Genomic DNA, 27,871 nt, shown 5'->3' on the forward strand with positions numbered 1-27,871 from the left:
TAGGCAAAATTGTTTTAGGTTCATCCCTTTGTTTTTGAACTTTTAAATTTTAGGAAATGTTTTTGTTATTGTGAGAAAGTTGAAATGCCCTGAGGGTCCCAATGTGTGAGCTCAATAAGAGGATGACGATATTGTCAATGTTGTTTCATATACAATTTATTTCATTTGATAAAGCCATACATTTAGTATGAGACCAAACATTCTAGAAGAAATGTACATTTTCCTTTTTCTACTTTTTTTAAATAGTAAATCCCCACAATGATTAATTCCCCCCCCTCCTCAGTCCACATGAACCACCACCAGTCACTATAGTTCCTCAGATGGAAAGTACAGCAGGGCTCCCTCATGGCCTTGAGGCAGGGCCTGTAATTTGAGGGAGCGGCAACAACCATCATTTCCCCACAACATTTTCTTCTCGCGAGCCTCCCTGTGGGCTCCACCCCGCGCGACACCTACATTCATACCACTCAATATCTCCCATCGTGTATTGTCCTTCGCTTTATCAGACAACCAAAGGGAAGAGATTATCGCCCCCACACAGAAGTGGCAAAAATGAAAGAAAGAAGACCGTCAAGGCTTTTCCGATCAACTCCAGAATGCAAGAATGATAAATCACAGCAACACTCAGGTTAGCGGCCCTGTACAGTTTGAGAAACACTGCTTGAGTACTAAGATACATTATGTTAAATCCCTTTCTGAGCAGCTATGAAGAGAATAGGTCATTCATTTGTCTGTACAGCACTTTTGGAAAACAGTAAAGCAAAATAATCCTACTTTGTAATACAAACAAAACGTAAAGAAAAAACACTGTCCTTGTGTATTGGTGGCTGAAAAAGGGTTTTCAGAAAATTACTGAACATGCACCCACTTCATTTTATACTATACAGTCATATATATACACGGTGGACTAGAGGCTTGCAGTGGAGGATTGAGGCTTTTTTTTAATGACTGATGCGCACTGGGTCAGAGCAAAAGCATGACAGAGCGTTGAGCGCCACTCTCCCAAAATAATCCCACATTCCCAATCGATTCATAGTCAAAGCAGGCTCGGAGGCAACACGGCAGTGTTTGTCCCCCTACTCCACTTGGAGCGAACACATCTGCGGTGACACGAGAGGTGAAACAAACGCGATCAAGGGTTTGGCCGTGTTGGGAAAAGCGCGGCAGCGCCACAGGGGGAAAAGCAGCGACTGAGTGTGGCAGAAGTATCGCACTCATTCACTGCATTTATTCCATTTATTCAAACGGATTGGCACCAAATCTGTCCTTGATGAGTACTAATTACTGGATTCATTTCATGCACCCTCAGAATGAAAAGACGACTTTTTCTTTTTTTTCTTTTTTGGTGACAGGCCTGGTGACAAATCTTTCCCCCAAGGGTGAATCAAATGAGAGGAGAAGGCAGTGCGAGACGTGTGCGCATGAAAGCATTGTCGTGTCATTTACAGTCTAGAAAGTACAAGAAGAGCATGGGTTGATAGTGAGAAGTCTAATTCTGTGTCAATGCGGAGAACAAAAGCAGCGGATCTGCTCAGATCTACACCCCCCTTCCCACGCCGATCATAAGCAATTGTTTTATAATCTATCTCTCAGTGGCGTTAAGCTGACAGCTACAGCGTGCAGCTTGGCTCGTTGGTGCAATCACTGTGGCTGTAGTTCGTGTCCAACTCCCTCTTCTTCAGCTCCCTGCCGGCCTTGTGCTGCTGGTTGCTGTGGCCATGGTGGGCTGGTGGTGAAGACTGTTTCCCATGCTCCTGGTGGTGCCCGTGAACCCTGTGATGCTCCTGGGCATGCTCCCTGTGACCACCGTCGCCGCTGTCGATGAGCGCCACTCCTCCTTTGGTGTGATCCAGGGCCTCGAAGTTGCTGTTGTGGTCACTGATGTCGCTCTCCGGGGCCACCTGCAAGTAGGCTCTGACGCGGTGGTGGCGGGGACCTTCTCCGTCGCTGAAGTCGATGACGCGGCATTCGTAGGTACCTTCATCGGATGGTTTGACGCGCGAGAGCCGGAGTTTGTGAGAGATGTTGCTACCTACAACCTTCACAACCTGGTAAAGTTAGAAAAACAACATTACAACAGGCAACATTAATCATTCTAAATAAAATAGAAGGCTTGTAAATTTTTGGTTTTACCCAGTAGTATCTGGTTATGGATAATAGCCTTATGAATCAATAGGGAACATATAACCTAAATACTGTATTACTGCACAGATGCTCACCCAAATCAACCTGTGATTTACGCTTTATGAGCATTTTGAACACAAACAAATATTAGCCATAATCACAGACCTGCTGTATTTCAGCTGTGAACAGTGTTTCACCAATCAAATATGGCCTTGGGCTGCAGCACTGTGCTGTAGCCAGCAGTGGACCCAGCCAAATAGGGAATACGCCGTGGTTAATGATATAATACACAGGCTGCTTGTAAAAGGGCTTGTGACTCCTGAGATAACCAGCAGGATGTTCAAGAATGACACTATTGTTAAATCCAACTAGGAAAAAAATGAAGAAGCAGCCTTTTTTAGCATTTATTAAATAAGAAGGAAAAGCTCTGCAACTACCCGTACGATGCTTCCAATTGAATCTTAATAGTTGATTACAGAAGTATTTGTAAAGCAATAGGGGTTTACTGCAGAGCTACAAAGCAAGTTCAAGCCTTTTTTTATGAGGCAGTCAAGCTATTTTTCCCTCAGATAAATGCTGTGGGCGACCTCTAAACTGGCTCCAGATGGAATTGTTGTCAAGATTATACAACCCTCAAGCCATAATTAATATTCCATTATTATTTGTCCTGTCGAATTGGGTGAAACGTGTCTGCGTACTTTTGTATTTATGATGGCAAAAATGTGCACTTAATAAGGAAAGGAAAGAAAAGGGAAGGGATTGGAAAGGTTTTCTTTATCATCATTATACAATTAAACATATTTCTCCTTTTCTTATTGAAATTAAATGTGAAAGGTTGTCAAAATTATAAGCTTATACACTTATTAAACACACTCTCATTGACACTACGCTCCTGTTATCTATTTGTGGGGTATTCTGGTGTATTTGTAACTATTTGTCAAAGTATAAACCCAATCTTGTAAATCAAAGCTTTGTGAGGAGCTCTGCCGAGATGACAAATCCATGTGAAGCATCTTGACATAATCTGTGACCCCTGTGAGCCTTTCCATGACTGTCAATGTTTAAGCCTCAATGCTACTGAGTCTGTAGAACAGATTACAGGTTTTCTCACCTCTTGGTACCAACATTAATCACATAGACGAAGCTCAGAGCCTGCAGAGCCCCTGTCTGTGTACCTCACCTTTAATTTATATTACATATATTACACATCTGAAACAGTGTTTAACAGTCTGCTTCTCATCCGCTTTATCCCTTTTGGGGTCATGGGGAGGGCATGCAATGAGCGAAGGCAGGGTCCACCCCTGGGTGTGTCACCAGTTCATCGCGGGGCCCTACATGAGCATTTGTGGGTTCGGTACCTTTGCTCAAGGACATCATCAAAGGTGAAGGTGGTCTTGCACCATCCCCTAATACCAGAAAACCATTCATGATTTGTTAGCACTGGGGCTTGAACCCACAACCCTCTGCTTCTCAGCCCATTTCCCAACAGACTGAGCTGCCACCGCCCAGACAGTCCACTTACTTCTGCAAATTTTTACAGCTCTAAACACAGCTGCCATCTCCGCCTGCCTCTGCAGTGTTTATTAGTTGAATTTGGTCTAGAGCAAATAAAGTCTGCTGGGGCATTTATAAAAAAAACTGAAAGAGATTCTAGGTGGACCGCGGGCCCCCTCGAGGAACACACTTAATCAGCCAGCAGCGTCAGCTCTGGCTGCTCGCTGGATGGTAATGTGATTCAACAAACTCATCAAGCATGAAGTGAAGGTTTTGATGTGTAGTCTGGAGCGCACCGAGGGAAAATTCCATCCATGTGTGTCATGTAGCACAAGCTCAACATCTGCGCCTCATCCGCAACAATAAATGATATGCAGTCTTTAGGGTTTTGTGCCTCATATTATCACGGGAAACTTACACTTATCTTGGTGGCATCCTTTGGCATCTCTTCCTCTGGAGCCACCTACAAACCACCGCAGAATTAAATTAGCATCCAAAATAATAATTGTATAACAATAACGACAATAAAAATGTTACACATAATACATTACGTGTTACACATAATACATTTTATTTGTGGGTGGCTTTACTAGCACTCATGACACATTGCATAGTCATAGATAAGGAAAATAGGCAATAAAATATTAGGACAGAAAAGAAAAGCCTAAAAATATAACTTTAAAACAGCATATTTTTAAAACAACAGTGGGGTGAAAGGGTCTAGCCAGAATGAGTAGGCTGTATAGAAAAGGTGAGTTTTCAGACCAGATTTGAATTAAGCGGGAGTGAGTTGCTGTTTTGGAAGTCCTTTGGTGAGAGTTCTGAAGACAGAATGGCAAGAAGGTTCAAAACCTCACGGTGGACAGGCAGGCGGTGGGTTGATAGGCAGAGGAGGAGCGGAGAGTTTGAGAGGCAGTGTAGATGTGAAGGAGCTGGGAGGCATAGGGAGGTGCACCATTGTGAGGTGCCTTAAAGGTGAGGAGCAGAATTTTAAAGTTTGCTGTATTTCACGGGGAGCCAATAGAGTTGCTGAGGAACCAGAGTGATGCGATGTTATGATGATAAGAAAGGAGTTCCGGTGTTGATATGGGGTGGCAGAGTTTTGAACCTGTAGAGCCTGTAGTGAAGTTTGTGGGAACAACTGTACATTTTAAAGGACATGCGTCACCTAGAAATCAGTCTGTGCAATCCTTATGTTTAGCAGTGAACATGGACATTTTTAATGGATTATCCTGTGTCTTTCTTTGTCTTTCTTTTCTCTCCCATATGCAGTGGTTAATATGGGATGTGACCAGGGCTTGAATGCTGATTTATAATGGACGGGTGGATACGATTAATACTATAGAGGCGCATAGCGACCTGTCAAGGATGATACTAATGCTCTTAACATGGTGGGGAGGGGAGAAATATGGCAATGGTTAGAGGTTGTCAGGTGTGGCTACAGTGCACTTGGAACTAATGAGAAGAACTTCTGTTTTATTACTGTTGAGAAAGTTGGATGAGAACCAGTTTTTTAGTTCTAATAGGCAGTTGCAAAGGGAAGTGGGCAGGTTTTCATCTGTGTAACAATGACATTGGATCCCATGTTTCCTGAAGGTATGACCGAGGGGTAGGAGGCAGTTAATCAATAGTAGTGGGCCAAAACAGAACCCTGGGGAACACCACTAGTAGCTGAAAAGGATCATGATCTGAAGTGCTTGAGTTGGACAAAGTGAGTGCAGCCAATGAGATAGGACCTAAACCAGATGAGGAGGGGTCCGGGGATGCCAGTGGAAGCTAATATGTCAAGGAGGAGATTAAGCGAGATGGTGTCAAAGGCTGCAAAGGATGAGTTTGGGGCCAAAGGTCAGCTGCCATCATTAGATAGATTTTTGATCTTGACCATCACCTTCTGTTCATATGAACTTAGACAGTTTTTTTAAAGGACTTCAGCAAGTTATGATAAATTTGAGACTGGGTGGAGATTAGTCACCTGCTTTAAAGGACGGGGAAGGCCAGAGGTAAGGGAGGAATAATGTCAGTTGTTAAAGCAAAAAGAAAAAGGGTAAACAGGCTTTGTCCAAGGCTGTTTGACGGCGTTTAATTATTTCACACTGTTTTCTGGTGATTGACCTACTTCATTGGTTGTCCAGGGCTGTCTGTCCATCCAGTCCACGTGGTTCCTGATGTACCACCACTGTATCTCCAGTGAATATGAGGGTGTTCCTGCCCCTCTGAAGGAGCAGGCCATCTCCACGTCCTGACCTCTGTGCGCGGTCATATCGTGAGGAACCTCTGTGAACATAGCTGCACACACATTGAATTGCAATTAACATATAAAAGTCTTTAAAGTAAATGAAAAGCCTGTGCACATTCCTCCTTCTGAAATGAATAATTATTGTTTGAAATTTAGACATTTTAGCTGCTCTCAAAGGAAGGGAGAGAATACCTCATATATCACGTACAGGCGCCTAATAATATTTACATGGCAATGAATTAATTACTGACAAAAACATTAATTATAATTATTGGGTTTGTTTCAGTAGGGCTCGGATATGCAAATTATGACTGCATATTCAGCAATTATCACTGCATACTGAATGCTAAAATTCTCCCTTGTATTTTTAAATTGCAAAGCTCATTAAAATTGATGGTGCAAATGTTAAACATATAGAGGCTAAAGTAGAGAGAGAGAGAGAGAAAGAGATGTAAACCTTAATTTAAAAAGGGAAATCATTTGAATATAATGCTGTTTCAGGCTGCCTTCAATAAAATAAAATGGGCAAACATGGTCTTCTTTTGAAAGCACCACAATAAAAACTAGCCTGTGAAGTCTATTTCACATATATTTCTCAGTAAATTCCCAGAGATATACAGCATCTCCAGAAACAGTGATTTTCACAGCTTATACATTGAATTATATTTGATTTAGTTAGCTGCTGGGGGACAAATCGGTCCAGATAGGATCCACAAGTAATGCAGGGCTCAAGAAGTCCCAAAAGGGACAGAAGTGAGAGCCCAGGGATCTGTCCACCAATGGGGCCACCACTCACAGGAGGAGTCTTTAGGACCTTAGTTGATTGGAATAACTGACCGTGGGACCAAGACCCAGGTCCAGATCAGATGCAGACAAAAAAAGCAAGAAATCCTTTTGTCAGCTGTGCTACTCAGAAAAAAGAAAATGACAGACACCCTTCATGGCATGAAAGAAACCTGTCTCATCTCTTCGACCTTTAATTGTCTATACAGCTTGTTTGATTCTATGTTCACTGTGGCTGCCTACATTAGATTGGGTCTTTCAGACCTCAGACGTCTTCCGCACCTCCACCCATTCTTTAACGGTCTGATCCCTTCTCTGTACCATACATGTTTTGTTCTGCTTTTTTACCTATCAAAGTAGTTTCGGGGGGTTAATTCTTATTTAATATGTGAGTCTAAGGCCAGTGAATGTCCACTATTGTAGGGTTTTGTAAAGCCAGTTTAGGTAGCTATAATCCAGATGGTGTACTCAGCTGGCCTCTGACCAATGCGCCATTATTTGTCTGTGTGGGGGTGAGATTGGGTTCACTTGAGCTTGATAATACGAAGGTTTAATTTGTAGAGAACAAGGATATCATCCATCTTTACAATACTGGGGAGTGAGGTTATTAAGCTGCACACATCGAGAAGTAAATGAGGAATTCAGGAAGAATCAGCACTTGTATTAATAGTGCTTGTGAGATTTTATTGATCAAATCATAACTCACTGGACCCTGGGAACTGTTCCCACACTGCAAACTTTAATTAACAAAGGAAAATAACCTATCTCGTAAATCCAGTGTTGAAGCAAGGGCAGTGCAGGAGCAAACAAAGTGTTCTGCATGTAATTTTGTTGTTGATGTCACAGCTGAGCTGTGTAAAACTTTGAGCTGAATTTAATCTCACATTTCACGCTGTCTCCGTGCTGCAAAATGACATTGAGACAAAACCCAACAGACCGCATGTCACTTTTGATACACCAGGGAACCACAGATATTCATTTAGGGGGAGGCATAAATATTCTGTACTCATGAACATGCAGTAACAAGGGGAAAGCAGCACTTTATACCGTGCTGCTGACTGGCCTGTAAGCTGTTTGCCTTCTTCTGGTGCTTTATTGTCTTAGTATGAGGATGTTAAGTGCAATCTAACAAGCTAAAATAGACTACACATACGCTAAACATTTATTAAAAAAATAAAAAGTAAAATTAGTAATTAGCATTTTTCAACATTAAGTTCCACTTTTACCAGACACCAGTGATCAGCTCATCTGGTAAGTTATTCTCTATAATGTATTTGCATGATGTCTGCCTATTGTCTCCTCTCCTCTCCTCTCCTCTCCTCTCCTCTCCTCTCCTCTCCTCTCCTCTCCTCTCCTCTCCTCTCCTCTCCTCTCCTCTCCTCTCCTCTCCCCTCCTCTCCCCTCCTCTCCTCTCCTCTCCTCTCCTCTCCTCTCCTCTCCTCTCCTCTCCTCTCCTCTCCTCTCCTCTCCTCTCCTCTCCCTCTCCCTCTCCCTCTTCCTGAGCCTGGTCCTGCTGAAGGTTTCTTCCTGTTAAAGAGATGCATTTCCTTGCCACTGTTTCCTGTTGGGTGTCAGGTAACGTGCCTAAAGACAATTTTGACCTTAACAACACTATATAAATAAACATCAATTTAATTTAATTGATTTACACTTTAAAACAAAAAACAGGGTTGCTCAGGTGTTTTTTTAATAAAATGTGCACATTTCTGTGACACCACAGCACTTCATTGTTATGCTATTATCCCACACAAACTGCGAGTATTTGGAACTTGTTGTGATTTTTTTCCATGCCTCTCCATATTTAACATACTGCAGTTTTTTTCGCAACCCTGTCAGAATTAGACTGAATGCCACATGATACTCACAGAATACCAAAACCAAAAAAGCCGATTCAATTATTGTAATCTATTGTAATGGTTTCAACTGGACGATAAATATAGAGTCATCTTCATGTTATATGTCAAGTCAACACAATGTGATGCTTAGCAACATTTTATTAGAAATGTGAGTGAACAAACAAATTAATTGATGCTTTTATTCTGACCATTTTTTTTTTTTTTAAAAAGGTGCTTTCAAATGCTCAAGAAAACTCAAGAATAGAGTTCAGAGGGAGAAATTAAAATGTTGAATAAATCCCTGCTAAACTCACGTTACGAATCACTTATTAAAAACAATAGCAGATAGAATAGTTCTGCTGATTCCACGGTGGCAGTGTTTCCCACTGGGCACATGGGAATTGTCTTTGAAACAGGTAGATCAGATGCGTTTTCCCTGTGGGAAAATCCAGCGCACAGATGAAATCGGCACCCTGGGAATTTGTATTTCATTAACATAATATCTGATCCTTGATGTCACTTCTGTTTATAGATGGAAAAACAATGCTTGTTCTTGTAATTACTGGTCAAAATTAGGTCCTTCTGCAAACTTTGCTGCGATCCCTCATTATTTATGGATCCGTCTGGTTTATTCGTTCGATCACTAGGAGTGAAATTTGTCCGGTAACCAGATTTTTATCAGAGTCCATACATTAAAGGGAACTGAGGTTGCTGTATGGATCTCTCTTGTCTCATAAGTGCAGGGCCTCAAGACAAACATCCCCCTTGTAAATTGATCAAATCTGTTTGTATTTTTCATTTGTGAAACCTGCAACACAGACGGCATCGATTTGCCATTAGGCCGCAGCAGCGGCAGCAGCCGGCAGCGATGCCCACAGCTCCTCTTGTTGATAATATTCAAAGCTGACATACGAAAACTGCTGCCTAACAGATAGAACGCGTGAAGTTGCTCTCAGCGATCATAATCTGTCTACCCCCATTGAGCCACGAAGTGTGCAATTCAAAGTCTGAGCATTTCTGACACGATTCGTCATCATCGCTTGACTAAAATAGACCTCACAATGCAGAGGATCAGCATGCACTAATTCCACACTGCTTGAAATAATAGTCAAAGCTTGTTACTCTTCTACCTATACTTGAAAGTTAAAAATGTACTGATTTTTTAAAAATCAATACATTTTTAAACCCACCTTTTTTTAAACTGGTAAGTCCATTATGACCCAATTTGACCCAATCACAATCTGTGCATGATACTGGGGTGGGGGGGGGACTTAGAGCACCCAAAAAGACCAGAGAGGTTGTAGAAATGCAACGCAGAAAGGCCTGTTGTAGCTAGGGATCAAACCGTGACTTTCTTGCTGTGAGATCACAGTGCTAACGACTATTCCAGCCAATAGTTTTGGCTGTAGCCATTCTGAAACACCACCATTACTGCCAAGATAAACAGCGGTTGGCTAGGAGACGATGGCAACCCTTCAGCTGCTTAAAAACTGCATCTGACTCTGGATCAGCCCATTGAATTATTAAATTAATAGGCAGGTCAGTGTTTATGATGGCCTTGTGGGTTTGTGTAAACACCCACATGCTGCAAGTCTAAAGGAGGGAATTAATATGAGTATGTGTATGTGAGAGAGGGACCAAGTGTGTGTGGTGGCAGATAGCTTCGCGCCGCATCGTTTATTTCTTTGAGAAATGCAATGTGGTAATTACAGTTGTGATAAAAGGGAGCAGATGACGCTTCCTTTTGCTGCCCTCCTCCTCTTGCACAAACTCCCACCTCAGTCAATTAAATAGCTTGTTTACACGTATAGAAACCAATTTTGTGTTCCAGAAGCTTATTTAGGACAACAACCGGGGAAAAACGAAAATCAATAACCAACAAACGGACATTTTTTAAGGAATAAAACAGCAATGTCAAAACTACAAGCCTCCACAATTATTTTATATTGAGTGATAACAAACTCAACCACCCCTACGGGGGATTTGTCTTCTCTATAGCCTATTATTTTGTTCGTAGATGGTATATTTCTTCATGATTCACTTTTAATCGTCCCGTTAACCAAACGTCAACAATAACAAGATGGAGAAATGAAAATATTCTGAAAAAAAAAACTCCACTCAGTGTTAGTTGTACCCAGCCAGTGCTATAAAAAAGTGCCAGCTGTGCTCTAAACTTTCTGCCTGCATCCACTGAACAGAGATGTGATTCCAAATAAACGATTATCTCACCGCTTGTACAACAGTAGCTGAACAACTGTTGCCATAAATATGAGATAATTGTAATTTAGAGGACATGCAAGTGTTTTTTTTCTGCATATAACAATCAATATTCATGAAATCACATAAAGAAACTGCAAAACTGCCTTAAATGTCTATTTTTAGCCCATAATCTGTGAGAATAAGCACCCAGATGACAGTTGACAAGTGGAAAATTGGCACATTCTTGGTTCCACTGTCAGTACTCGCTGCAAAATAGATGGTACTGGCAGCTTGTTGTGCTCGCCGGAAGCATCAACCTCTGAATGTCAATGATGCTGGGTGTGAATGATGGCTGCTTGGAAACAGTTGAAGAAGTAGCCAGGGAGTATTGAAGTCAATTCATTAATATAACGCTAATTACGATGATTTATATGCGTGTTTGTTTCTACTCTCTGTGAAGGAGCCTGATCTCTGAAACCACTGACAGTAGTGAGGTTATTTCCTATGTCTGACCCTCCACTGCTGGACAAACCTACCAACCCTCCATGTATCTCTGTTGTTTGCCGTTTACCCACCTAGCCCATTTTACATAATGTTTGATTAGAACGTCAATTTTAACCCTTTCTGATAATAGCTTTTCTATTAAATAGTCTACATATTGAACAACAGGAAAAATATATAAATATAATGGATAGCGGCACCAATGATGAGCAAAGACATTCATTTTAATGTGTCAAATGAACCCGGTTAAAAAGCTTCAGCCTTTGTAGAGGAATTTGAAATTTATTTGAAATTCTTAATTCTCCACTCTGCTTAGAGGTTTCTTTCATGATACCTTGCACATTTTTTTGTTGGTTTATTTTATATCTGTCCATAAAGGTTTAACCTCTTGAATTTGAAAATAGAAAATTGAGAATCTAAAGAATATGTCATTATTGTAATCATAAAGTTAATTTCACAATGAAATTTTGAGGCGAGATCAAGGGACAGTTTTGAGCCAATGCAGATTTGGCCTCTGTGGCCAATATAACCTGTATTCTTTGGATGTTAAATCCATTCATATTTTCGTTCCTTGTTTCTCTTGCAGAGTCTCGAGGGATAGTTAAATACAAATATTATCTACTATATGGCTACTGTTAGCATAATCAGTGATGGTTGCAGTTGCTGGATTGGAGAAATCTCTTCATGTGCCATATGGATCAGTTCAAACGCACTTTGCTTGCACAGAATACACACGCCTCATTGCCAGGGACAGCTGGCCAACACATGACAAACACATGACACAGTTAAATTTACTCAGAGCACTGTGCACATGTTGAATGTAATCAGTACTCACTGCTCACCAAAATAAATTCAAATCTGACTTAATAATCATATACCTCTATAGAATATGGCTGATGGCTGTCAATAGAACTGATTGTTCAGATCCATGCATGCATCCAGTTTTTCCAATGTCTTTCATCAGGTCATTCTATATATTTTCATTTATGGAGATGCATATTTATTCCATATTTGCCTGTGAAGACAATCCCAAAACTCACATGTTTGTGTGTACTATATCAGGATGGTTGCGTATATGAACATTCCCTCATGTTTTTGGCACGTGCGCACATACGAATGCAGACATGTGTGTGTGGATGTAGACTGATGAGCCTGGTCATTGCATTAAGATCCACTTCCTGTTGTTTTGGCCCAAATCCCAGCTGCTGGTATGGGTCAAACACTGTTTTCCCTCTTAATCAAATGAAAAGGTTAAAAGGACAACACCATTTCCCCAGCCAGAGGGTTCAGCCAGGATTGCAAGGACCTTTTGTCTTCTAATTCAAGACAACAAAGGTGCCACCCCGGCACAAGTCATTATTACAACATTAGCTCCTGTCTGGAATAACAATGATGCCTAACTTCAGTGTTCCTTATTTATTTCCTTTACCACGACATCTCTGTGAGAGAGGCTTACTTTGTCGTTCAGTGGGAATCAAAATCTGAATGATGTTTTACAGAATTACTGTAGATCATTCGATTTCAACCTTTTTCCCTTTTCTTCTAGCATGATGTGGACTTTATTTAAGAGATCCAAGATCTACAAAAATGGATCTTCGCTTCAGCTCCGGTGTATAACGGGATGGGTTCATCTTCCCACCCAGCAAGGGCTCCTTTAAGGACACATCAATCATCTGTGGACCCAGTTGAAACAATAGTAAGTCATTTCAAATGTCCTGTTTTATTCATTGAACACAGCATGATTCAAATGACTTCTAGAATTCAATGCTAAAACACCTCAGTACTTAAAACAGTGACTGGCAGGGGAAAAAGGTCTTTTTTGTCACTAGTTAATTAGTTACTTTTCGAATTTGCACTCTTGCCTACATATTGTTTTCATTATTAATTATTATCTGATGTAATTATTTATCTAAAGTAACCTATTGTTAGACATATTTCATTTGAATGCATTCACTTATTCCACTTAAAGCGAGGTAAAAGCCCTGTACAGGACCTCCTGCAGTTGTGTCTCTCACCTTAATTAAAAAAAACTTGCCCTACTGCGCCTGGGAAAATGTCAGTGATAATTTGAATAAACCAAAGCATTGCTTTCTACATTTTAAGTCTCACAGTGGGACTTCCTGACACATGCGACCTCTGTCCTTGCCACACTCTACCCCGTCTCTCTGCTTCTATCAACTCGTTTTCATCCACACTTGTCAGGCAGCTCCTCAGAAATAATTAGCAGACCAACAAGTCTCTCATACGGCCTCATAACAAGCTTGACATCCAAATAATGAGCTCAGTTCTGCAGTAAACAGCTGCCCGCTGAGCGAACCAGCCTGTGCAAGCACACATTACCAGATTGATTCGTCTCTCTGGAAGAGCTTTGTTTTTATTTTATTTCATTGTCTTTCAGTTTGAAGATTCACTAAGGAGAAACCACTAATTTACCATTTTATTAAACAAGGGAGCTGTCATTTGCTCAGCTTATTGCTTATTTATAAGGATGTGATTCATCTTTAACCAAGGGTTTAAACAGTCTTACAAAAAAGAAAAACTAAAAGGTGAAAGATTCTGGGGATATGAGATTTTGAGACGGAATCACTTCTTAAGAATAAGAAACACAGCTTCAGGGCCTTATCCTTATGTGTAGGAATCCTCCTGCTCTCCTGCAGTCTCTCGACAGTTCTCCTGTCGAGGACTTAAAACTGTTTTCCAAGTGGTGAGAATCAGCAGCTTGAGTGACAAATTTGAAAATACCATGAGAAACTCTGTAAATACAGAAGATCCACTCTCATTTTTTGAAGGATTACCCTTTGTCCTGACGTTTCAGCCCTGAAATGCGACTTCAGCTGCACGTAACTCACACCGTCATCGATCATCGTATATCTGACGCTGTTTGTGCTTCGCTGTAAAAACACCCCATCCAAAATAATACACACAGCCAGTAATATAGTATTCTGTCTGTCTGTCTGTCTGTCTGTCTGTCTGTCTGTCTGTCTGTCTGTCAGTCATGCAAATAGTATCAGACTTTGGGATCCACTGAAATAGCTTCCCCAACATGGTCTCTGTTGATATATGTATGTATTACCTTCAAGCACATTTCAGTCGAGTTCAACAAGGCTGCTTTGAAACCAAGAAACACCTACCGAAGCGGGTGAAGCTGTGGGAAGAGGTTCACTCGAATGTGAGCAGTCACCTGCAGGAGGGACGCAGGACTCGGCCCAGAAGACCAATCATTAATGGTACTGAGGTAGGTCTGTGGGATATAGAGTATAAGCAGACTGGTGTGTCTACCGAATGAAAACCTGACCAGAATTTCCTCAAAAAGACGGATATTTAGATCTTCTACTGTCCTGAAATGTAAGGACGACATGTACTTTTCAATTTGTCAGAGAAGCATCTTAATAATAGGAGGAGGAGAAGCAGGAGGGGGTTATTCCCTTTAAATGATGCTTTGACCTCAGGTTTGTGGCACCGTGGGATCATCTGTGCTTGCTCACAGTTTAGATGAACAGCATTCATCATACGGCTGCTCTTTCAAACCCTTTCAAAGGAATGAAGATGAACTGACTGACAGGCATTAGTTGTCAAGGTGACTGTGCCAGAGCAGCCCGTGCTGATTGTTTGGGCAGATGATTAAGCCATCACTTAAAAAAAAAAAGTTGTCCCATTAATCAGCGAAGCAACAAATGGCAATTTACCAATCCAGGTCCCACTGTGACACCCATGTTATTAAGGTGAAAGTAATTAATGCCTCATTATGCGGCTGCAGATGTGACAGTTGCTGCGAGCTTATACTTCCCACATCTGCATTTCCCAGCGGACTCAATTTCCCTCTTTCCAAAATTTCAACGTACCAGCGCGCGGCAATTAAAGCAGCTCGGCAAACATTCAGTGGAGATTTCTTTGGTTTTGTTTTAGCTCTGCTGCTCAGGCTGAGAGACAATGCGATCAATAAAGCCATCTTGGAGGTGAATCAAGAGCAATTCCCTACAGAAGCAGAAAAGTGCTGCGCCAAGTGCAGTGATAAAGGCGCGTCTGTAACACGCAACAGGAAACCGAAACAGCGGCGAAATAATGAACAAACACTCAAAACCGTCCTAACTTAAAGCGACAGCATTTTTGGAGTCTGGAAACAAACTGAAAGAAAAAGGGATGCAGGACAAAAGAAACAGGCCAGCAGAAATCCCAACTATCAGCGTCTTTGGTCCTGTAGCTCTGCCTCCAGCAGCCTGTTCTCCTGGGCACAAACGACAGCAGATATCAGCACTTAGTATCTAATCTGGGAACCCTCCCTAATGCACCCTGGAATAGCCTCTCCAGCACTGACACGAGCAGACGGATAGGTGTTGACAGCTGCGGAACCTAAAAGCTTGTAGCCAAGCTTTACATCTTAAGGAAGGCTTTCACTGTAGGAGAGGGGGGGGCGTGAGGCGGGTGTTGGAAGTTTGAACAAACCCAGAAAAGCTGATTCAGCTGAGCTTGTTTAATATCTTGTTTATCACCCCCCCCCAACCCCGGCGCCTTTCAAGTCTACATTATAAAAACTGTCAGACTAAGCAAGAAGCACATGCCGAATCAAACACACGACGCCTTTTCAAACAAATAAAAACTCTTTTCCAAGATGAGGTGGGTTTTTTTAATGGCACAATTTCCTTAAGGCTTATATCTACACATGGCATTTATTTAACCTTTTCTTTTCTTTCTTCATGAGGCCTCCTAAAGACATTAAGGCCCTCGTCCTTATATAATACAGCCAAGGAGATTTGTCAATATTGAAATAAAAAATTGTTCCAGTGGAGAGGATGCTAGCAAAGACTTTCTTCCAGAGATATGTATTTTAGCCTAACATGAGGATCTTCGAGATTATATGCATATATATGTGTGTGTGTGTGTGTGTGTGTGTGTACTGTATATATGGAGTATATGGGGAGGGGCAGTAATATGGAATTGCATTGCTAGTCAGGATTGTGCACCAGTAATGTGATGTGATGACATTATTAACATTTTCTTTTAACTGCTACCTATTGGTAATTAGAGTCGTGACAGTTCTTGAGTCTGGGGCCGTCATGGATGACGAGCAGAAGAACACCTTATCCCTGGGCACCCACACGTTCAGTAAGACACTCACATCCAAGTCATTTAGAGTCTCCCGTGAACTTAATGGGCATGTTTCTGGACTGTGAGAGGAAACAGGACGAGCTGGAGGAACGCTACAGAGGCTTAATGAGAGCATACAAAGTACACAGAGAAAAGCTCGGGCCTCTCTACAGTCAAAGCAGGAACCTTCTTGCTATGAGGACACTTTTAAATATCAAATGTAGCTAAAAAGCTAGAATTATACTTTGCACCAGTGTTTTAAAATGGTTATTTTCCCTTCCTACAGCATTGTAGCGCTCCAGTCACCGTGACACTCACTTTGGCATTTGAATTAAAAATCCAGTTAGAGGCAGAAAATCTGCAACAGGGAGAAGGAGGAGAAGCAGAAGGAGGAGGAGGCTCATTGATAGACTGAACAGTGGAGACTGAGCCACCCTGAGTGGCTTGAATTTAAAAATAGATTTTAAAGAAACTGCTGCTTTTCACGGACTTTCTCTCCTCTTCGCTGCAGGTTACTGTCATGTAAAAGAGACTTTTTGTAAAGCTAAAAACAACATTAACAACAGTCACACAAAGCTGCAGTGAAATGTAGTTGTTGGTGTAAAGAATTGGGTGTCCTCCCATTGAACCGTGTGGCCCAGAGGACTTGTGCTATATGTTATGATGGAACGATGCTGTTCAGGTTCAAAAACTAAAATCTTGACAAAAACTGCAAAGCTATTGCGCTTTGTCAAAACCCAAAGAACCCACGGACTGGAACACAGCACATTAAGCTTACAGATCAGTTATATGCCTCGAAAGGAAGAAGAAGTCTGGCGGGCAGGGTTTGTTTGTTTTAGAGGTTTCTTGACTGCTTTTTACAACAGAAATCACATTTCAGAAATGAGAGGTGGGTGGAAAAAATGCAGCGTAAGCATCAGCTTTCAGTCTTTTCATCCTCTCTGGCGCCTGTGCCATTAACACATGCAGAAAGGGAAAGTAATAGGGGGGAAAGGGAAGTGAAAAAGAGGCAAGCACTCAGCTCTTTGTGACTGACGACACACGGGCAGAGACGACTGAAAGGCGTCAAGAGTACAGCCTTCATGAAGCAGAGGGGGGGAAAAAGAATAACTAGCGGAAAAAATTGTCACCGCTGATCCATCCTCAGAGCGACACTTTAAGCTCCTGCTGTGATGCCGAAGTGCTGAAGAACACCTCTAAAAACAGAACAAGTGGCATTTCTGTGGCATTGATCAGAGACGACGTGGAGAAAACAGCAACGTGGTTCAGAGTCGAGGAGAGGCAACATACAGTGATTCTTAGAATCCATCTAGTGTCGATGAGCTTAACGTTGCTGAGAATGCATCAGAAGCTTACGTTAGAAACTAAAGAGAATGCCATTTTATCCATGAAATCAAAAGCAGAGGCAAAATGAACTGCAAAAATAAAACTATTAAATAAAAATACATATCCTTCATCCTCCAAAACCATGTTTCTTTAGATCTGCGGGGCACTTGCAATAATCTCAGAGGAACAGTGAAGGAGCTCTTTCTATCGCTGTCGGGCAGGACAGATTGTTCTGTTGGATCACCTAATTGATGCAATAAGGTTTAAACGTAGGAAGGTAAGATAAGCAAGGAGGGCGTTTTCTCTTTGAGAAACCTAAGAGTTCAAACTGAAAAAGATATTGTTCAGAGAGACAGGAAACGCGCTGCTAATTTGGAACACGCTCGGATTTTTAGTGCTATGAAAGAAGTTACTCAGAAAAGGGTCAGTAAGAAATGCCTGGAGATGCCACAAATTGGGAGTGAAGTGCAGCCCCACCTGGACCCAAATTGGCTTAGACTATAGCTTGTCCTGCATTAGATACAGAAAAATGCATTAGACTATATTTCATGCATTGAAACATAAGACTGAGCTTCTGTCACATGATCCACGTAATGAGAAAACACTTTTTGTCGGCTCTTTAATCACTTTGCGATTTATATTAGTGACGCTTTACAGTATGAGAAGTGTTGTCAAGGTCTTCCAAAAGCATCCTGTTATAGCAACAAATCATCCAGCTTCATACGAGATCATCAGAAAGGGCTGCGAGTGTTTTCATGTTTAATTCACTGCCCATCGGTATCAAATTGTCTGCCTCTGCAGACCTTTGTAAATACCACACGGTGCCTCAAAGATGGCCAAGAGCCTATTAGTTTGACATGAAAGAATCACTGGCAGACTGCTAAAGGAAAGAAAGAACAGGGCTGTGTGTGTGTGTGTGTGTGACTCCCAAAGCAACACTTACAGCTCCATGTGTGTATGCCAGTTAATTTGGCCTGACTTTAGCTAATTGTGTAACCGATCCGGTGGCTGCAGAGGCACACACACACACACACACGCACGGGGCCACAATGGAACACAAACACACACACAGCACGTCTATATTCATGTCCGCTCACACCAGCGATGTAGAAAAGAGGCTCTCCACAGTGGTGTAATTAGGCCTGGTCACTGCGGACTGGTAATGGATAACCCTGTCTGGAAATGGCTGGGAGCGGCACACGTAATTGAGCCTGCTGTGACTACGCGCCTGAATGCGTGTTTGCTTCACAAAGGAGGGCTATAGAAGACGGTATTTCTTGACACCTGTTTTGTTTCAATTAGCTGCATTATGCACTTAACAAATGGATGCAGCAGGCGCCCGTATATGAGCACCCTGGGGTCCACATTTGACTTAAAGGGGTGCCCAAAATGACAATAGATTCGATTTTGGGGTTCTGTAAGGAAAAAAGACAAACCTCCCCCAAACATTAACATGACGTTAACATCTGTTTAACAAGTGTTCATCTCCAGAACAGTTTGTTTAAAATTTAAAAAAAAAAAGCTAAAATGGCTGATCGTAAACAATTCACAAGCATGTGATGGCACCTATGTCCCTTTTTTTGGGCACATGAAATAAAGTCCTAAATATGAAATCCTTATGCCAGTTAAAGGACAGTTTGAAGTCTTGGAAGGAATGTTTCCAACCATGTGAATAAGAGCAACATGGTTGAATGTGGATAATAATTGTGCATGGGCACGTGCACCTATGCAATTCCTGAGTATCTGGGCGTGCTGCTGATGAGACGACAGATGATCTCCTGAGGGATCTCCTCCCTGACCTGGATTAGGGCATCAGTCAGTTCCTCTACAGTCTATAGTGTGATGTGGTGGCGATAAATCCAAAGATGGATGGGGGGGGTCCATCAATACCATCATCCCAGAACTGTTGGCACAGACCAGCCACAACAAAGGGAACCCAGCATCCACTACAGCAGCATGGAGTCACATCCCAGTACCTACCAGCAGCCAGTTCCTCTGGCCAGCATGCCATGGTCGGTGTGGCCCTCCATAGATGTGCCTCCGCCAACGGATCTACTACCAAAGGTAGCTAGAAAAATAACAGCGCAGAGAACAGAGCCTATTTCAGCAGCCGTAACGAACTGGAGCAAATTACAGAATAAATCATCAGTCGTCATTTCACCCCTTCCTTCCAAATGCCTGCTGGCATCTGTTTAAGTCCCCGGGCTTTAACAGAGGTTAATTCCGAGTTTACATATGTGAACGCAAGGTCCAATTCGAATACTGACGTCAACGTTTCCGTGCTAGACTTTAAACTTCCAGCAAATCCTCCCAATGAAAATTCCCCTTCAAAATCCGCCACATGAAAGGCAGAGCAAGACGCGCACATATTAAAGCTTCAAAGTGAATTCGCTCCATATGCTGGAAGTGATACTTTCCGTTATGTGATGGGCTGATTTTCAAAGCACTAACGTGATATCATTGCACATATAGCCGGATAAAAGAGGGCAGAAAAAGGCAGTTGCCATGGTGAGGAATTGGTAGGTACGGCCACGGAAGGTGGGCGTAAAAGAATTAAAGCAATGCATGACACATTACTTTAAAATGGGAGCTCGTGTTAGTTGCAGTCTATCCTGTCAGAATTTTGAGTTAGAAAAACTGTTGTTAAAGGGAGATTTTGGTTTGATTCGGGGTTTTTTTTTTATCCACATTAGGATATATTATGATTATTGTTATTATTACTAACTTAACCAGCACCAAAAAATATCCCACTACATTGTCATAAATCTGAAATACTCAAGTTAAATCTTACAAATTAAATCTTTCAAAATAGAGGAAATAACTTATTGTAATTGGAATTACAATATGTACTAAAAAAGGTAGAAAAAAAGGTTCCAACAATTTTGTCAAGCACATGAGAACTGTGTTATACAGTATATATGAATAATTACTGCTGCTTGGGATCATTTGTGTTTGTATGATCTGTCAGAATTTCATGATTTGCTATTTTAATATGCATGCCAAAGTGTGCTTAAAAGATAGGCAGGATTATTACCGCCTCAGCAGAAAGGGAATTACAAATTCACTGCAGTAGTCAGACAAAACATTGCAGCATTAAATGGGATTAGGCAGCAATATGGCAGGGTTCTGCTCTGTTGTTGCTTGATTCCTTAAAAATGTAGCAAATATAGAGCCGGTATTCATTTTTTATGACTGATTTACTATTCTCATTTTTCTTCCCTGCATCCTGTGGGGCCACCAGAGCTGAAACACTCTTACTTAATGTACAGAACCAATGTTATTGTCCTCAGAGTTTAGGAAAAAAACCAAGTCAACCTCAACTGGAGTCTGGATCTTTCCGGCTATCAGGCAACAATATTTGCCTTTAAAACTGCTCCTAGTTTTGAATTGAGTGATAGCTGAAGTGCAGCAGGCCCACCTGTTGGCCCTTCTCGGGGTGATCTCTGAGGTGGTGCGTTGTGCCGTCATGGACCGTGGCCTCTGTGATTACCTGGCACTCTAAAGCTAGCTTTTTCCTCACTTCAGGTCTCGGGTCTCAGTGCCTGGCCCCTGATGGACAACTTGTGTGTGCGTCAGTTGCACAGTGTGAATCTGTGTGTATATGCACATGCGCGTGTGTGTAGCATTGTGCATGCAACTGCATGTGGGAGGATCAGGGCTTCTTGTTTTCTTTGTTGGTTTACCCTCTTGTGCTACTCAACCGTTAGAAATGTGCTCTATAAATAAATTTGTTGTTTAGATAGCAATAAAAACACATTTTTCCGTTACATTCAGGGACGCAGCTGAGAGGGTTTGTCCCAATTTCATCCTTGGTTATTCTTTGGCATTTAATGTTTTGGGTTTGTTTTTTTAAAGAGAAATCCTGTGGAAGCACAACTGCGGTGTGTCTCTTAACGTTTTAACGAACAGGAGAACTTGTCCTCATATTCCAGTATCAAACACGTCATCAATGTGCATATTTACATAATATGCACATTGATAACGTGGGGGTCTGCTTGGGTTTGGACTCAAATTTGAGTCCTGGATTTAGGGTCTGCATTTGGACTCTAATCGCTTCAGATTCCAAAACTGAGAGAATCAATCATAACCTACTATTTGAATTAGGTTAAAGGCATTTTATCCTCGATCTCTGTATTTTTGGAGGGTTTATTTAATACTTGTTGCACGGCACTCTTCTTGGGAATAAATGATTCTTCAATACTGTATCTAAAGTCTTAAAAGAGACTCACCAGGTTACTAAACTACAGGACGATCTGCTGGAGGTTGATGAGATCCTTTAGACGGTACCTAACTGATTGTGGATACATCACATTCGACTATCTGCCTGTCCTCCCTGCTCCTATTTTTCTCCCTCTGTGTGACTGCCAACAGTTGCACACTGCCAACTTCCTCCCCGAGAGGTGTGTATGTGTGCATGTGCGTGCGTGTGTGTGCGGGGGTGTGTCTGTTAAAATCTGTGTCCATGTGTGGGGACGTGCCTTTCCACTCTGAAGGCAATGTTGGCAGTAATGTGCCTAATGGAAGATAAGCAGCCCTCTCTCAGACAAGCCTTTACAGCCAAACGTTTCACCCCCCTCGACATTATCACGCTGGGTGCAACAGTAGGGAATACGCTAACCCTCTCCATCACTTTGAACACACACACGCACATACAAGTAACTCACAATGGACAGCCACAAACACACACACACTGCTTGTGATGGGTTCCGATGTGCCCTGGTAATGAGTGCCACTCCTGTACACCTTGGAGAAAGTCAAGCTTTAGATGGCCATGTTCAAAGTCATTCACAGCCATTCCTCCTCTAAACTGTGTCTTCACACACACATACTCCCTCTCTCTCTCACACACACACACACATAGAGCTTTGGAAAAACAGAGTGATAGACCTGGAGTCCTTGACTGCTAACTGACCCAGGAGCTTGTTTGTGCCTGTTTTGTAGCGGATATTGTGACGGAGGGAGGGAAGGAGAGGATCCAGGGGTTTTCGGTACACAAAACACCGTGAGCAGTGACAGACGGGGGTCAGACGAGGAAGCAAGAATGATGGAGGACACAAAAGGTCCCACAACACATTGTCAAGCAATAACTATAACAGCCAAACATCCATGTTTGGTTGTTATAGTTTCTTTAGGGGTCAGACTGATAAATAGGTTGGATGAATCCCACTGGAATCCCACTCATGGTTGTCCACCAGGATAGCGTCTATATGGACCCTGGCTACAGAGGGTTCTGGAGGTGAAATGTGATGCTCCAGGTCTAATGGATTGTCTATTCATGTGTAGGTACATTAATTAGGCTTCTCATTTATAAGCATGCTGTGCTCCAGATCTGTTGTAAGGGATGGCTCACCTGAGCTATAAACACTGGAGGCACCGATGAATCACCTCACTTCCAGGTACTTTATAAATGCAATGACTATCAATCTAAAGAACTCCAGCCTTAATTAACAAATAAGAGATAAAGTAGAGATTTGTCTATCCAGCTAAAGGTTCTTTAAATGCTTTAATGGCATCTTTTCAGATAAACTTCTTCTAAATTGCTATTTGTTTATTTATAAATCCATCTCTTTTCTCCTGGGGCTTGATGAGCAGTGGGGTGACACCGTGAAGATGTCAGCAGCTCATCTCAGGGAGGGATTTCCTAATATTTCAAATATAGGTTTTGGTGGTTGCAGTTCTCTGATTCGCGATTTTGTTGTTGTAATGGCAGGTTTTTGATCTTCCATTTGAATTTTCAGCCAAATGTTGGCACGTACAATAATTTAATTGATGTAAAACCTTTTTTTTCTTTGACTTTAATATCTATTCTGTCATATTTTTGCAATTCCAAGTTAAAACCATTGAGTGGGAGAACAGAAAAACTTGGATGACAAAGCAAAGCAAGCGAGAAAATGGTGCTGTTGTGTTGGATTTAGGTTAGTCTTTGGTTATTTCATATTTTTTTTGCAACACCTTAGTGGGGGGGGGGGGGGGGGGATGACTGTATCAAGAATAGATTTTACCTCTAGAAAATGTTATGGTTCTTCAAAATAAGGGGAAAAAAAGAGAAAGAGATTATCCGGTGACCCTCAACCCTGAACACTCATGATCAAGTACAGCAGTTGAAATTCAAATGGCTGACAAGCCGAAAACTCATTATTACTAAGTACAATTTGTTCACGGAGGGATGTGGAGACGGAGCCGGGAGATCGGTGCAAGATTGATTTTTAAGTCCTGTGACAACAGAGCTGTGCATTGTGTGAGGACGGTGCAGCTACAGTAATCATTTCTCACCTCTCTGTAGTTCATCTCCGACTGCCCTCCAGCACTTGTCTTCACAGTTAGACTATATACTGAGGTCAGGACCTAAATACATCACCTCTACCTACTGCTGAGCGCCAACAAGCTCCAGAACTGTTCTTTCCTCTGTTCCCTCACCCATCATCCCTGTTTGCTCCGACACTTCCCGGCTCACATTTTATGGCTCAGCGTTAACAGCTGGCAAAAATGGACACAGCGTATAAATCACAGTGCCAGAGCTTCGAAACAATAATATCAGAATCATTAGCATTAGCTGACAGATTGAAAATGATTGTTTTTTCTCTATATATATAAAAAATACCTTTTATACATTTTTCATCTGAATGAGACCTTCAAAAGTGGATCAAAGTTTAGATCTTCAGATGGAATTTGAGAGGATTTAGAAAGAACTAAAAGAATAAATGTCTATTTTCAGGTTCTCACAATTGAATGACAACTGGTTTGATGGTCACGTGTGGCCAGTTATATCTATATTTCAAGGCAAATAAAGTAGATCAACGTTTGGATTGTGGTCAAGGGTGGGACTGATGTGAATACTGTAAGTGTGTGTCCACAGAAATACTGTAAAAACATGTGTGCAAAGGTGTGAAAATGGAACAAAACAAAGGGACCAATCACAGAGATTTCAATACAAATGATAAATAACATTCAAGGACACAAATGTCAGGTTAAAATTTGTATGGAATCAGCCAAACACAGTTCTAGCTTCAGATTCTTAGGACTAATGAATGAATGAATAAAGCGGAAGGGGTGACCGCTGACACGCGGAGGACAAGTGAACCGTATAGGTCTATTCTCTTATCTAGACTAATGCTGCGAACACGATTGGATTGCTTCACAAAAAAGTCTCTGAAGGTAAAAAAAACAGAACAATATTCAGTGGCCAAACCAGTCGCCTGGCCTCAACCCCAAAACGACAGCATCCGCTCACCAATTACCTGATGGCAGACAGAAAGGTCCGTTAACTAGCAGCGAGTGAGGGGAGCTGCAGCAGAGGGCTGACAAAGCCTCTCCAGGGATGAGACTCATTTGGTGGTGTCCTTGGACTCCAGACGACACTGACATCTGTTGTCGGCGGCAGTGTTACTTCACAGCAGTAAGTGCATATGCCTCTGACGCCATGATACAACCATTAAGTTCACTTAAGAACAGAAAGCAGTGCTGAATCAGGGCGTGGGGTCTGTAATTCTGCTCCTGACATGAGTAAATCTCACACCGCAGCTGCTGCAGCCACCATGACGGCTTCTGTATAAACCGAGCGGCAAATGATTCAACTTTTTGGTGCTGCCGACCCGACTTGGTAATGGTTTTTCCACTCATTTGCTTTGTTTGATTCAATGTCAGTAGAGAACTCTACATGTCTTATTTGATCATTATGGAAAAATGTTTGGACACGGGCTGATGCTGCAGTAAGAACAGCGGCCTGTCAGGAATCGGATGGCAGGAGAAATGTTCGCAATGGCGTTTTTGCCTCATTACTATTCATTTTCCTTTGTTACGTTTCCCATCTTGCTGGCCAGACAGCTCATTTACCCGCTGCTGATTAATTGCGGCAATTGATTGGCTGGAATAATCGCTTTGCAGGATAATCATGGCCTAATTAAGAGTTAATTTAATGACCAAAGCAGAGAGTGGACAGATGCACTCGCAAACATTAAAACAACCCAGCAAATTCAAACTGTTTGCCCTTCATTTTAACAAATGGCGGTTAATTTTTCCTCAGCTCTCTCTTCTTTGGCAGCTGTGTGCAGACGGGGGATAAAAAGTAGGATGATGGTGGCCTACGAGGTCTCAAAAATACCAAATCAACACCATATTCTCAAGAAAGCAGAGCTTTTTGATATAGCCTTTATCGTCACTTATTTTGTGTTAGAATCAGCTGCTAGCTATAAATGCCTTTTTCCAGACAAATAGAAATATCTTTGCACATAAAAATGCTAAAACTGAATTGGAACTTGTCTCATTAACATCCAAAAACTCAAACATCATCAGCTATAAAAGTCATTAAACCTACAATTTATCTGCTGATCGTAGAAGAATTAGTGCTGCATTATTTAGCATTATGTGCTCTGTTCTGAATATAATACTGCTAATTATTGCCCTGTGCTGCTGCTTAAAATTTCAATTAGGACATTTGGTACATATGCTCTTTGCAACTGCCTGCACTCGCCTCGGGACAAAGCAAAGAAATCCTCTGTGCGCACATTTCAACAAAAAAGTGAGAAAAACATAATAATGAGGTTATATTCACCGCAGTTTAGTAGCCTTTTAGACATGCCTGTTGGTAAAAGGTGAAGGCATGAGACAGGACTGCACCGGTAGCAGCACAGAGCCGGAGGAGGTCGATGTCCATCGACCAGGAGGAGGGCAAAGATCAAGTGGAACGTTTATCTGTGGCTGGATGCGTTTGGACAACTGAGCCATTTTCAGGACACTACATCAGCAGCAGGTGTGGCTTATTATAGATTATATATGCCTCTCCGTTCATAGCATGCTTCAACGAAGGAAAGTAAGAAAGATTCCTCTGTATTGTAACCATGGATACGATTTCATTTTAAACATTGCAGAGTGCAGCTCCTTGTGTGGGATGGCCAAATAGAAGCCAGCGTATTTGTAATTCGTAACAGCAATTAAAATATCTGCCTATTTAAACCAAGATGAGGGGAGGAAATCTAATTTTCAATACTTCACGTTTCGAACAAAGCCCTTTATGATGACACAACGTGACATCCGACCAGCACTGTGCGTGGCTGTGTGTGCGTGTGTGTGTGTGTGTGTGATGAAACAAAGTGTAAACATTTACGGAAGCACTTGATGGAACAGAAGGCGTGTGATTATCAGCATCCTGAACGAAAGAATATTAACTTTCATCTGCCAGCTGACATCACCTGTGCTCCGTCTGGCTGAAGCAGCCAGTGAGGAAGAGGAAGAGGAAGAGGGGGGACGGGGAGCACTGGTGAAGAGCTGCAGCTCTCAGAGAAAAAAAAAAGGATGCTGCCAAGTCGTGAGGACAGCCTGGAACAATAACGCAGCCACGCCAATTACACCAAAACAGCCGAAACACTTGTTAGAAAAGGGGAGCGCACCATCCTCACTCCGCATAATTGATGATGAGGACGGAGCAGCCTGTTTAGATGGTTGGTTGCCAGCACGTCGACAAACTAATAAAATTGCGCATCGGAATGTTTTCCTGATGTTTTTGTTGTTTTAAATCGCCCTTGGGTTTGTGACTGCCCTCCGATCACCCATCACCTCTCAGCACCACATTCATCAGACGTACCGTTCCCAGAGATGTGGTTCCCCATCTCTCCGTGTCCAGTCTGTCTCCCGGAGACACTAAGTTGGATGTAAAGTCCCACATAATGTAAACTCCTTAGCAGCAGCCTGAACGCCCCCATCTCTTTTCTTGTATCTGCTTTTCTTCCCTTCCCGATCGCGTCTTTTTCACATAGAGTGAAGTGCACGTTGGGAAACACTTTTTTTTTGTCCCCCTCCTCCTTCCTTGTGGTCCTTTCCTTTCAAATCCAGATGAGTTGTTCCGAGGAGAAGAGAGGAAAGTGGGATCTGAAGACACGACTGAGTTGCTGCGGTTCTCCTCAGTGTGAGCTGACTCAACGAGCCTCCGCTTCTCTTCCGTCGGCTCTACATGCGGCGGAGGGACATCTCTCCCGACAGTGCTGCGGCTCTCAGTGGAAAATGTCAGACGGAAGGAGAAATATTAAAAACGTGTATTTTTGGGGTTTTTTATAGTTTAAATAAACGAATAAATATCACACACACACACACACACACACACACACACACACACACACACACACACACACACACACAACTATTAATCCAGGCCTTTACTGTAGTACAGTTGTCCTAGTGCCGCTGTCCATTGTGCTGAAAGTCACGAGCATCGGTGTAAGATAATATTTCTAATGAAAAGTAGCACTGTGGTGTGGATTGATGGACTTTAAGAACTAGTTCTTTCATCTTTATT

The 27,871-nt window shown here is 42.1% G+C and overlaps 1 protein-coding gene across 1 annotated transcript; it reads right to left on the bottom strand.

Moving 5' to 3' along the window:
- Window positions 1-141: 141 nt before the first annotated feature.
- vstm2la (V-set and transmembrane domain containing 2 like a) lies at window positions 142-27,505 on the bottom strand. Its single transcript, XM_029833723.1, has 4 exons — window positions 27,164-27,505; window positions 5,735-5,904; window positions 4,037-4,081; window positions 142-2,048 (listed from the first exon to the last, which is right to left on the bottom strand). Exons 1-4 carry the CDS (start codon window positions 27,279-27,281, stop codon window positions 1,611-1,613), a joined length of 771 nt encoding a protein of 256 aa, XP_029689583.1. The 5' UTR covers window positions 27,282-27,505; the 3' UTR covers window positions 142-1,610.
- Between the last annotated feature and the right edge of the window lie 366 nt (window positions 27,506-27,871).

Source organism: Takifugu rubripes, chromosome 3, assembly GCF_901000725.2.
Source record: "Takifugu rubripes chromosome 3, fTakRub1.2, whole genome shotgun sequence".
NCBI lineage: Eukaryota > Metazoa > Chordata > Actinopteri > Tetraodontiformes > Tetraodontidae > Takifugu > Takifugu rubripes.

What these genes read in the sequence shown, in the direction of transcription:
- vstm2la (XM_029833723.1), bottom strand. Translation starts at nt 27,281, where the DNA reads ATGGGGGCGTTCAGGCTGCTGCTAAGGAGTTTACATTATGTGGGACTT. An exon ending in AGCCCTGGACAACCAATGAA is followed by an intron (nt 4,082 to 5,734) that starts GTAGGTCAATCA and finishes GGTGGTTTGTAG; the next exon opens with GTGGCTCCAGAGGAAGAGAT. An exon ending in AGGATGCCACCAAGATAAGT is followed by an intron (nt 2,049 to 4,036) that starts GTAAGTTTCCCG and finishes TAACTTTACCAG; the next exon opens with GTTGTGAAGGTTGTAGGTAG.